The following is a 13639-nucleotide window of genomic DNA, read 5'->3' on the forward strand; positions in this document are numbered from 1 at the left end:
CCGCATGCACCAATATTACAAATTTTACTATAAATGATCATTCATACGAGGGCTGACTGAAAAGTAATGCCTCCACCTTCGTAACTCAACAGTTGGCAGCATTGGTTTGCAGCAGGTACTGGCTTGTTCTGTAGCCTTTCTCTACAGCTCCAGTTGGCGGGAAGCCTTGGTATTAAACACTTGTGTTGTTACAGTGTAATGTATGGAACCCTGCACAGATGGTCGGTCAATGTGATTTACGCAAAGTGCACTCATTGAATTCTTGACAGGAGCAGGTGTCACCCCAAAGGAGATTCATCAGAGAATGAACGCAGTTTATGATGATTGTGTTGATGTGAGTACTGTGCATCGTTGGGCGAGTAAGTTTAAAGATGTTGAGGTGGGAACATCTGACCAGTGTGAGAAACAGTGTTGGACATCCTTTGATAGCGACCACAGAGTTTCACAAGCAAAATGTTGACAGATTGATTCAGGACAATCGTCGTATCACTCGGAGAGAATTTGCAAGCATGATCGGCATTTCACAAGAACGTGTGGGTCACATTATTGCTTTGCTTGGCTATTGGAAGATATGTGCACGATGGTTACCCCGGATGCTGACTCCTGAAATGAAAGTGCAGAGGCTTGAAATTTGCCAGGAACTCCTCTGAGGTTACAAGAATGAAGAGGCACAGTATTCACAACAACATGATCACCATAAACTGCTTTCGTTCCCTGATGAATCTCCTGTTGGGTCACACCTTCTCCTGTCTAGAATTCAACGACTGCACATTGCTTAAATCGCATTGACTGACTGTCTGCACACGGTTCCATACTTTACACTGTGACAACACAACCGTTCAATGCTAAGACTTCCTGCAAACTGGACCAGTACAGAAGAGGCTACAGAACATGCCAGTACCTGCTGCATACCAGTGCAGCCAACTGTTGAAGAATTACAAAGGTGGAGGCATTACTTTTCAGTCAACCCTCATAAAATACATCAGGTTTTTTACTTACTGAGCTTCCTCTTCAAGCTATATTTAGTTTTTGCAGTTCTAATTTTCATTGTATCTGGCTTCTGTCACTCACCCATGGGTAAATGGCCCTCCGTGGTGTTCGTAAGTGCACAGTAACACAATCAACACCACACTATGAGTTAAAAGATGAAAACACCAGGAACAGCCAATGAAAGAGTGGACCAATAAAGCAGTCTGGGAAACATGTCCTGAACGTAATAGGTTTCGAACTGTCGACTGTGATACACATAGTATGATTGATCCGATTCATGTTTTTCAGGAGTAAATTACTATGGGAAAGAATACAAAATGAACTGATCTGACTCAACAGCATTAAAGAGCATACCACAATTGATGTAAAAACACATCAAACTGTATTTTGACTCAGCTGCATTTAATATGTGTTGGAACAATGCTCCTTGGGCGTCTTTTGCCACTGACAGATCTATGCAATGTTAGCAGCCTTTGAGTTTCTATTAAGTCGTAGTTAATTTTGCTATTATTCTTTATCTCTGATGATAAATGCATAAAAATTCACTCTTATTCATCATTACTTGTTCATATGCATATGCTGCAAACTTGCTATACCTTACTTATCTTCACTACTGAATGGTCATACATTTACGACAGATTGAGAGGGTGGGAGTGGTCAGAGGCAGAAATGAGATTAGAAATTAAAAATAGAAAAAAAAAATCGAAATAGAGGATGAAACAAAATAACATGTGGCAAATGAAGCAAGGAAGACATTAGAAGTAGACTAACATGGGTAAAGAGAGCACTCTTTGCCAAAAGATATCTAGTAGTTACAAACAAGGCCATAATATGAGAAAGAAATTCCCTATGCCATCCACCCAACAGTTTTCCCTTCCTCCATCGTGTCACCCCCTCTCAATTCATTTCCCCACATTGCCTTCAGTGCGTGCCACTTCCCACCGGCCACTACATCGTACCAACCTGTGTACCCGCCACCCTTCCCTTGCACATCCCTAGCTGGCAAACTGGCAAACAGGCAAACAGGGAGGCATCCCTGTGAGCCACTAGCCACCCACCCCCAGGCCCTTTCCCTCTCCCTGCCTCCTGCCTCCCACTTCCCATCCCACCCTACCCCCACTCCAGAGGTTTTAGTGTGTTGCAGAGGGGCTGGCTCCTCCTCTTTTTCTTGTACTCAGCCAGCCACATCCATCTACAATATTGTTTTTGCTCCTTGTACCACTTTTGTCCTGTGTAATTAATGGTTTACTACTGACACAATAATTTGTTCCGTGCAGGCAAATAGTTTTCCAACTTTTGTTACCTGTGTTATACGTGCTGTTTTATCTTCCTGTTTTGTGTATTTTATCGACACTCGTCTCAATCTGTTGTCTCGCAGGTGCTGAAGACTTTGCTGTCGTGTGCCCATACGAACATCTCCATCCATTCATCCAGCATCGGTTTGCTGCATTTTTACATTTTCTCCTTTCATCAGTGAAATTAAATATCTACTAAGTTATCCAAGGCCTTGTCTGTTTAGTTGTGTGATCCTCTGCTCCCTTCCTTATTCATCTCTCAAAGCTGCCCATAGGTTTTTGTTTTATTCCTTCCCCTGTTTCAGTCCAACATTGCTGAATGCTCCTTCCAAGATTATCAAGAACCTCTGTTTCCTTCAGTTTATCCAGGTCCCATCTATTTAGTTTCCTACCTTTTCCAGTTTCTTTGGTTACAGCAGTTCATAACAAATAAATTACATTCAAAGTCCACATCTATCCCTGAAAATGTATTATAATTTAAAATCTGGCTTTGTATTGCTATTACATAATTAATATTGATTATATAATCAATGGCAGTATGGATTATCATCTCAGTTATACAACTGGATTTGGATTTTCTGCGAGAAAGGTGACAGTTTGTAGTAATTAATGGAAAGACATTGAGTAAAACAGGAGTGATATTTGGCATTCCTCAAGGAATTGTTACAGGCCCTCTGCAGTTTCTAATCTGTATACATAATTTAAGAGAGAATCTGGGGAGCCACTTAGATTCTTTGCAAGTGATACTGTCATTTATGACCCAGTAGTCATCAGAAGATCAAAACCAATTACAAAATGATTTAGACAAAGTATTTGTGTGGCGTGAAAAGTGGATATTGGCCCTAAATAATGGAAAAATTGTGGTCATCCACGTGAGTACTAAAATGTATTTGTTAAATTTGGGTTATACAATAAATTACACAAATCTGAAGGCTGTCAACTGAATTAAGTACCTGGGGATGACAACTACGAACTAATCAAATTGGAACAATCAAATAGAATGTTGTGAGGAAGGTGAACCAAAGGCTGTCTTTTATTTGCAGAACGCTTACTAGATGCAACGAACATTAAAGAGACTGCCTACACTATGCTTGTCCATCATCTGCTGTGTGGTAAGGGACCTTTACCAGATAAGATTTACCAAGGACAAAGAAGGGTAACTCATTCTGTATTATGGTGAAATAGGGGATAGTGTACTGCGGATATGATATGGAGTTCTAATGGCAATCATCAAAACAGTCATTTTTCGTTCTGGTGAGATCTCTCTATGAAAATTCAATCATGGACTTTCTCCTCCAAGTGCAAAAATCTTTTATTGATGCCCACGTACATGAGGAGGAGTGGTTATCGTAGTAAAATAAGAGCTCACCTGGAAAAATTGAAGTGTTCACTTTTCACACAAGTTGTTTCAGAGTAAAACAGTAGAAAAATAGTGCAAGTGGTTCGATGAACCCTATGTCAGACACTTAAGTGTGAATTGTGAAGTATTCATGTAGGTGTAGATGCAGAATCTGAAGCCTTCTGGGATCCCCAGGTCTCTTCCACATACCTTCATTCACGATTCTTATACCATGTGTCAGCCATGAGTAAATTACGCCCTACCAGGCAGTTTTCATTTCTTTCGGTCAGTCCATGTTCTCCTACTGTTTTTCCTTGTATCAATACCGTATGCTTTAAGGAAGATGACAGGTGGGGCCCTGTCAACCTATGATCTGAGTGACGTGTACCTCCTTTCAAATCCTTTCTGACCAATCCCTCTTTTTGTATCTGAGGAAGGACATAGAAGTTCGAAAAGCTAGGAATACTTTTTCTCTCCCTCTACTTTTTAAGGTTTCTCTTAGCAGTAATTGGAATTTCCCCTCACTGAGGCATGTAAAGACCGGACATTCTGTTCCCTGGAATTTATTTCCTCAATTGAATGTTCTTTCTGATATGGTTAAGACTTTTATCTGACTTCTCATGAAGAATCTGACAGACATAAAACAGGTAACACAATGTAAATATAATTTAAATCATTGAAATGGTATTTTTGGTATAAGAGCCTCCTTTTAGTGTGTTAGCTTCTGATTTGAATGTTGTGTAATTACTAAAAATTTCAATTTCAGGCCAAAGGAGATCCAAGACATTATTTTGGTGAGCCCTATGGGTGTATCCAGACTTATGGACCTCTTGGGAGATAGCCGTGAAGTCATTAGGAATGATGTACGTATATTCAGTGTCATTTCTTTTTTTAAATCCTATTGTTAAGTCCTGTTATGTGAGGCATGGAAAGACAAGAGGGAAAAAACAACTTATATTTGTGTCTTATCAGTCAGCTGTATGTGAACAAAATGTTTATAGGCATCAGATGTAGAACTTGACTGTTGTAATGTGACCTATGTATTAAATTTATTTGTGCAGCCTGCGTATGAAATTTATTTGCACAGAAGCAATTTTATCATTTTGAAATGGATAGGCAGTTAAATGATAATGCTGTCAATTAATCACCTGTTTTATATTTAGGGACCACTGTAGTGCTGACACAATTGTCCACTAGTTGAGAGGTACTCAAAGATGTATGCCTGTTGGGTTCCTTGCTGCCTAACAGAAGACTATAAAGAGCAATGAAGAACCATTTTGCTTGGTGCATGTTAGGAGGCTGATGATGGGGAAGTTACTGATGATGTAGCAAGATGTTGGCTCGGACATCGACCAGTAGATTGGTACAAAGTGGGCATACAGGTCCTCCCAATAATGTGGCGTAAGGCTGTCACATTGAATGGAGATTATGTGGAAAAATAGTGTTTTGTAGCTGAAAGTGGGGAATAATATGGTGTACTGCAATCCTGAGTAAGACCAGCCTGCTTTCAGAAAAAAAGTGTTGCATTACTGATTGAATGCCATTCATAGATCAGCGATGGCATACTAGTCTTGAGTGCATGGCAATAACCTTCATCAAGATGGACCTTCTCCCTGTTAATAATCAAGTCAGAAAGCGATTTGGAAAGCACTGTTAGATCTTTGTGTCATGGTGGGCCTGTTGCTATTGAAGGTGTTATTGAAAGAGACTGGCATATGTTTCTAAAATGTGGGAGGGAAATTTTTTGATACTGTACCATGATAAATGCTCTGATATTCTTGACATATTTATTAGTCTTGCTGAGGTGTATATTGCCCAAAGTAATTATTAATGTAAGTGCAGTTCTGTATAATTGTATTGAAGGGAGTGGAATTGGACATATATCTTACATAGAGGCTTTTAAGCTACTGTTCTGTTTACCGTACCTTTTATTGTAGTCGGCTTGGCTTTCTGAAATATTTTCATATGTTTGAAAATGCTTAATCAGTGGTTTTTTTATAGAGCTGTGTAAATTTTAATTAAATTTTGTAAACAAAGATCTATGCTGTTATATACTGACCAAAATACACTCATGTTCAGAAAAAGCAGAACACTTTGAATGACTAGAGAAAGGACATTCATTCATATTCACAGGACCTATACATTAGTATGTTCTGCAGAAATGATTAACATTTCAGTCACCTTGGTTCAGCGTGTGTCCCATTGCATAGTAAGCACAGGTTCTGCCATGGGCCCTGATAGCTTGTTCCTTGTGTGCTGGCATCGGTGCTTATAAGGTGAAAGTGGCATCCTGTGGTGCAACCATTCTTGCTGCATTCATCTGGTTCCAAAGTTCATCTGTAGTGTTTTGCATTGGGTCACAGCACTACTCCCATCATTTCACCACCTCCCATATATTTTCGATTGGCGAAAACTCTGGTGATCTGGCAGACCAGGGTAAAAGGCTGGCATCCTGTGACACCAAGAAGAGACATGTTTGTGCAGCAATATGTGGTTGTGCATTGTCTTGCTGTCTGGTTTGGGGTGATTTGCAGAAAGGATATGGCTATGGGTTGCAGTATGTCATTCACGTAGGTCACACTGGTCACAGTGCCCTAGACATGCACCAACTGTGATTTGTGGCTGTACCCAGTAGCACATCCACCTTAAGGCCTTGAGTTGATGGTGTATGTGTTGTGTGAATTCAGTCACTGTGATGTCTCTCCTCATGTCTGCGGCAAACCGAAATGGGACCATCATTTTCAAACAAACAGAACCTGGATTTGCTTGAAAACACTGTCTGATACCATTCCTGCCTTCAGTGACGTCATTCCTCACACCATTGCTGTCTAGCATGTTTCCTTACATTCGTCAAAGTAGGCAGAGAAGTCAACGATGCACACCTAAACCATGCCTGATAGTGTATGCTGTGTTACACTTTTCCACTGTTGTGCCAGAGCAGAGGAGGACAAAGGTTTGTCCTGCAGTGCCATTCAGATAAGAGGCTGTACACATACTCGTAGACTGAAGAAGAATACTTCTGTAAAATGCTGGACGAACAGCCCAAACTATACACTTCTCATTAATTTGATTTACTATGAAAGAGTGACCACGAATTTTTGTTTCAAAAACAAATATACTTTTAAGCATCACATTTGTCGCAAATAAATGAATTCAATAAATATTTAGTTCATTGAGAGTTACAGCAACTACACTCTCCTTTTCTAAAGTACATCAGTTGTAATAATCAGTCAAATGAATGAACTAATTAGGAAGTACTAGCACCTCACAAATGCAATGACAGCAGTTAATATGTGACAATTTCAGTTCACTGTGAGTTCATGAAAGTAATGTTACCTCAACAACAAGACTATATAATATCGTTTCAAAAGAAAATTCAGTTGAGACAATTAATGACTTATAAGACAGCTTTTCTGGCCAGTAATTGCCATCAGACAGTAAGTATGACGACAGACCAATCTTATCCTCGCTACAGATGTGTGTTGGATCTGCCACTCCTTTTTAACCTTTTGCAACCCACCCCTCTCCCCACCCAGTGTAAGGAACCAATAATTCTGATAGCTGGGGTAGTATCATCACTTTTATTTGTATCTATCAACAGTATTAAATATCTCCCCTTCTGTAGATGGCTAGCAATTCTGTCTCATAATTTATTAGGCCATATAATATGACAACTCAGATGCTGCCTCATCACACCCTACACACAATTTAAATCATCTTGAAAGGGATAGGCTATAGGATCCAACTAAATAAACAACCCCAAAAGTGGGAGAATGTTTTAGTAAATATGTATGAGTATAATATAAAAGTAGGTGTAATTGATGAATAACAGATGAGGAAACTCTTAGTAAAAACTTTTTTATTTCTTGATCAAACTTGAATTGTCACTTACTATTTCAAAATAGTTTTAAATGCATCAGCTTCCAAGTTGATACGTGTGTTTCATGGATATGGAAATATATATAATGAAAAAGACAGATTGCTACTCACTGTAAAGATGGCTCTTTGAGTTGCAGACAGGCGCAATGAAAAGACTGTTATACATTTAGCTTTCACCCAAAGCCTTCTTCTGAAAAAGAAAAGTGCACACAATCATTCGCACAGGCAAGTGTATCTCATGCACGCGTGACTGCCATCTCTGGCAGCTTATACCGGAATGTCAACGGCCTTTTCCTTTCCTGAAGAAGTTTAGTCCGAAACCTTAATGTGTTATATTCTTTTCATTATGCCTGTCGGTAACTCAATGTGTCTTTATGGTGAGTAGCAATCTATCTTTTTCATTACATTGTTGATATTCCAACCTATAGTTTTCATTGTTTGAAAATATTTTTATGCTCTCATGTTCAGAAAAAACAGAACACCTTGAATAACTAAAGAGAGGATGTTCATATTCACAGGGCATGTAAATTAAGGTGTTCTGCAGAAATGTTTAGCATTTGAACCTTGCCAGCCCACGGGTTCAAGGTAAACATCGATATTTTGACACACCACCACCTATCAGTAAATTGTGCTTGCAAGTTCTTGTTGTCGCTATAAACCGAAGTTAATGGATCAGCGTGACTTGAGCAGATATGCAAGATACCTCACACATGTATGCACAAATTGTACCATCAAATGAGTGAGTTTGAAAAAGTGCACATTATTGGCATGAGAGGAGGCTATATATTGAAAAATCATTAGAAAATTTCATTTCAGCCAACTATTTTCTTCTTTTCCTCAGTTAATGTCGAAGATTCACATTCTTGTATTAAAATATAGTTAGCCATTATTTCATAAAATTTTGATTGTGTATTATTATTTGTCTTGCTACTTCTGCGTATTATGTCATATATGATCTAAAAATTTATTTAATTTATTAGTCACATCATTTTGATATTCATAGCTGATATTGCAACACCTGAAAATCGGACACCTAGTCAGTTGATTGTTCATCTAATACTATTTTCGAGTAAACTGGTAATTTCCCTTTGAAGGACATTATTTTTATTGTTCTGTACCTCAGCCAGAAAAACAGAACGTTACAGGATCAATTTGTTGTCCATCTGTTGAGACTCCATTTTTTCAGGAAGGGGTGGAGATAGAAAGTTGAAATTTATGTCAAATACCAGTAACCTGGCCCAGCTTCACACAGGCAGCATTATGTATCTGTGGCCAGACAACTTGTGTGCCATAATGAAATTTGTTTGCTGGCCATGAATAATTTTCAGAGAACAATGTTAAATAACTGAATATCATCACTTTCATATAACTTACACAATGTAAGTAACACAAGGCAAGAAAGTTGTCCGAAGGAATGAATGTTAAGTTTTTCATATTGAATTGGTGTTTGGACTGACATCTCATTGCAATGATGGGAGCACATTGTGATGTAAGTAGTATGTTTACAACCAATGTAAATATTGTAAGCTGCAGGGTGGCGGGTGGATAGCAGTATGAGAAAAATACGAAATTTAGGAATATTTGCCATGTTTTACGAGGGTCTGAAAACAATTTTTGTGGTCAGCCAGAAAGTGATGCAAAAAGTTTCCAATCTGCAAGTCCACATTCTTCTTTTGTTCACTGAAAGAAATGTTTCTACTATCTGTTTACTCAGCAGGATCAGGCACTATAATTACAAATAAAAGTTTTAAGTTCTAACTAATTCAATTATAATTAAGAATATTTCACATGCACAAAATAGTGATATTCTTGATGATGATGGTGATGATGATGTCTCTATCATAAACAGCACTATGACCAGTTCAAAGACGACCTCTGTGGTAAGTTCCCATTAAATGGTCTTTTGCCTTGACTTATGATAGTCAAAGTTAATTGCTCACCACAATAGTGGAAAATAATGTCACCACTTGCCACGTGGTTTTGTAAACATTACGGGCAACACCCGAACAGTTACTTCCATGAAACCTAAGCAATCCAGGGTGGTGTACAGTCCTCAAGAGTTCACTTCCTATTTGTACCAAAAACAGGCATTTAGTTCCCAGAATGAGATTTTCACTCTGCAGTGGAGTGTGCGCTGATATGAAGCTTCCTGGCAGATTAAAACTGTGTGCCGGACTGAGACTCAAACTCGGGATCTTTGCCTTTCGCGGGCAAGTGGTCTACCATCTGAGCTACCCAAGCACGACTCAAACCCCATCCTCACAGCTTTACTTCTGCCAGTATCTCGTCTCCTACCTACCAAACTTTACAGAAGCTCTCCTGCGAACCTTTCCAAACTAGCACTCCTGAAAGAAAGGATATTGCGGAGATATGGCTTAGCCACAGCCTGGGGGATGTTCCCAGAATGAGATTTTCACTCTGCAGCAGTGTGTGCGCTGATATGAAACTTCCTGGCAGATTAAAATTGTGTGGCGGACAGAGAGTCAAAAGCTGTGAGGACGGGGCGTGAGTCGTGCTTGGGTAGCTCAGATGGTAGAGCACTTGCCCGTGAAAGGCAAAGGTCCCGGTTTGAGTCTCAGTCCTGCACACAGTTTTAATCTGCTAGGAAGTTTCAGGCATTTAGTTGCAGCCTGGCTGTGACATCACCCAAGGCAGCACGTAAGCTGCCTTTTGACTGATGCAATTGATAGCTGGGTGTGAAGTGAGGTGAAGTGAAGTGAAGTCACTGCCTCCCTGACCATGTTTATGTATGGGCGCAGCGGACAGGGAACACCTGCTGTCGTCTACTCTATGCCGCAATAGCAGCCTCTAAATGGCCCCTTTCTCAGATATGTATTATTTTAAAACTGTCATCAATCAAATTAGAATCTTCATAATTTTTATATGAATCGAGTTAAGTTGGCTTTAATCACAGAAAAAATTTTAGCGTGACTGCATATAAGGCTTGGCCGGCTAGAATTTTTAGAATGGAACTGACAGTAGAACATGACCTCTGAACTACATCTTTAAGAGATCTGGTATTGGCTGGTAATTGCATCAAAGTCTTGAAACTTGTTACAGCTTCATTACTTAATTGGTTTCATGAGGTGCTGTAATCAAAACCTTGTATCAGTGATATAAATGATACTTAATCTATGATGTTTGTGTTCCAAATTTAGTTTTCAGTAAATTACTTGAAAACTGTTAGATGTCGTTTAATGAGGTCACATAGTAAATGTTTTTATATCGAACTAAAGTTTCATACCAATTTCCATCTTCCTAAGTCTAATATTTAGCACCTTCAATTTTTCAAAAAAAATGTGGATTTCGATCCAAAATATCTGATCAAGTTAAAACTTGTAACGGTTTATTTTGACATGCATTTGTACATTCTGACAAACTTTTGGCTTTCTAGCTTTATTATTTAGCACTACTTGTTTTTTATTTAAAACAATGTATTTAGGGAAAAATATTTATCTGATCACTCTGAGATTTAACAATTTAAACATTAATATACTGAAGTGTATGTTGACAGTGTTTGGAAAAGCAACTTTAATTTTTAATTTCACCCTTAGATTATGGCACAATACTGTGTATGCTATACACATGCGCATTATGATGATATGGCACTAGTAGCAGTGAACTGGGCTAAGTCCTGACACGCTCGCTCACCTCTGTATCTCTCAAATGATACAGCGCTTGTTTCGCCAAGAAGCAAATCACAGGAGTGTGTATGTGAAAGTGATCCATTGTGTATCGGGGCAGGGTCATGTGGTACAGACAAAATAAAAGATGTGCGCAGTGTACCTGTTCAACTCGTGATACAGCATTCCTCTTGTGAAGCTTAGTATGCACTGTGCTGCATTGTTGAACTCATTGCAACATTCTGTGTCATAGACTCTTTATGGCAGACTTCTTCACTGTGCTGTGCAAAGAATCAGGTCCATTAAAAATATTCAATTATTTCAATTTGTAATTCTCATTTCTACAGCTACATCTAAACCTACATCTACATAATGCAGACCACTTTATAGCACTTGGAGGAGGGTACCCCATATCACTGCTAATCATTTCTTTTCTTGTTTCATGCACAAATAGAGTGAGGGAGAAAATGACAGTGTGTTTGCCTCCATATGAGCCGTAATTTCAAGTATCTTATCTTTTGTGAACCTTATGCACAATGTATGTTGCAGGCAGAAGATTCGTCCTGCTGTCAGCTTTAAATGCCTGTTTTCTAAATTTTCTCAGTAGTGTTCCTCAAAAGGAATGTTGCTTTCCTTCCAGGGAGTCCCATTTGAGTTTCTGAAGCGTGTCTGTAACACTTGCGTGTCATTCGAATCTACTAGTAATGAATCTAGCAGCCTGCCTCTGAATTACTTTGATGTCTTCCTTTAATCTGACGTGTTATGGATCCCAAGCACTCAGCAGTACTCAAGAGTAGGTCACACTAGCATCCTATATGTGGTCATCCTGTACAGATGAACCACACTTTCCTAGAATTCTCCCAATAAACTGAAGTCAATCATTTACCTTCCCTACCACAGTCGTCTCGTGCTCGTCCAATTTCATATCATTTTGCAGTGTTACACCCAGATGTTTTAATAACGTGACTGTGTCAAGCAGGACACAACTAATGCTGTACCCAAACATTATAGTTTTTTCCTCCTTACTTATTCACATTAACTTATACTTTTCTGCATATGCAGCTAGCTGCCATTCATCACACCAACTAGAAATTTGGTTAAGTTATCTCGTATCATCCTACAGTCACTCAACTTCAACACCTTGTCATACGCCACAGCATCATCAAGAAACAACCACAGATTGCTGCCCACCCTGTCCACCAAATCATTTATGTATGTAGAAAATAATAGTAGTGCTATCACACATCCCTGAGGCACTCCTGACGATACCCTTGTTTCTGATGAACACTCGCTATCATGGACAACATACTGGTTACATTTACATAAGAAGTCTTTGAGCTACTCGCATATCTGTGAACTTATTCCATATGCTCATACCTTCTTTAACAATCTGCAGTGGTGCACCATGACAAATACTTAATGAAAATCTAGAAATATGGAATCTGCCTGTTGCCCTTCATCCTTAGTGAGAAAAGGGCAAGCTGAGTTTCATACGAGCAATACTTTGTAAAACCATGCTGATTCTTGGGTATAAGATTATCAGTCTCAAGAAAATTTATTATATTCAATCTTAGAATGTGTTTAAGGATTCTGCAGCAAACTTATGTTAGTGATATTGGTCTGTAATTTTGTGGGTCTGTTCTTTTTCCCTTCTTATATGCAGGAGTCACCTCTGCTTTTTTCCAGTTACTTGGGACTTTGCACTGACAGAGATTCACAATAAACTCCAGCTAGGATAGGGGCCAGTGCTACAGTGTAATCTTTGAAAAACTGAACTGGGGCTCCATCCAGACCTTGTGACTTTCAGCTGCTTCTCTATGCCATGGATGTGTGTTACTGTGTTTTCCATAAAGGAGTCTATTGAATCGTCAAATGACAGCATCTTTGTACAATTCTCCTGCATGAATAATTTCTTAACTGTGAAATTTAAAACTTTGTCTTTCATTTTGCTATCTTCTATTGACACATCGAACTGGGCAACAGGTGACTGGATAGAAACCTTAGACACACTTAGCGGTCTTACGTAGGACCTGAAATTTCTTGGGTTCCCTGCCAGATCTGTCACTAAGGGTATGATAGTGATAGATGTTCTACGCTTCACGAGAGATTTTTCATAGATGCATGAATATCTCAGGGTGTATGCGCCCCAAGATAACTAGGAAAAACCCAGGAATTTTATCATCCTAGAAAAATCTGGGAGAAACCCAGGATATTTTTTTAAATTCTGGGAATTTTTCATTGTTTCAGTTTCCAGTTAAATTTTTATTATTTTGATTCTACTCTACTCTACTCTACTCTACTCTAACAAAGGATTTTAGTGTAGTCCACTACTCCAGAATAATACTGCAGCAATAAAACATAAATGAGAGAATAACATCAAAACAAAAATTCAGTTGCAAAGAAAATGCACCATTCACTACATCAAAACACAGTGCACTCACAAGTGTCTGCTGACAGCTAAGCGTATCAAAGTCTGTGCAACACTTCTTAACAATGAACTGCTTTCAGTGAGC

At 38.9% G+C, this 13639-nt stretch overlaps 1 protein-coding gene across 2 annotated transcripts in view; it reads left to right on the plus strand.

The window, feature by feature from the left end:
- LOC124595535 (general vesicular transport factor p115) overlaps window positions 1-13639 on the plus strand; it is a 213011-nt gene that overhangs the window by 56767 nt on the left and 142605 nt on the right. For both annotated transcript variants that reach the window (XM_047134304.1, XM_047134303.1), the window contains exon 4: window positions 4391-4487. In XM_047134304.1, the coding sequence (XP_046990260.1) occupies window positions 4391-4487 (97 nt within the window). The remainder of the gene's footprint in view (window positions 1-4390; window positions 4488-13639) is intronic.

Source organism: Schistocerca americana, chromosome 2, assembly GCF_021461395.2.
Source record: "Schistocerca americana isolate TAMUIC-IGC-003095 chromosome 2, iqSchAmer2.1, whole genome shotgun sequence".
Classification (NCBI taxonomy): Eukaryota; Metazoa; Arthropoda; class Insecta; order Orthoptera; family Acrididae; genus Schistocerca; species Schistocerca americana.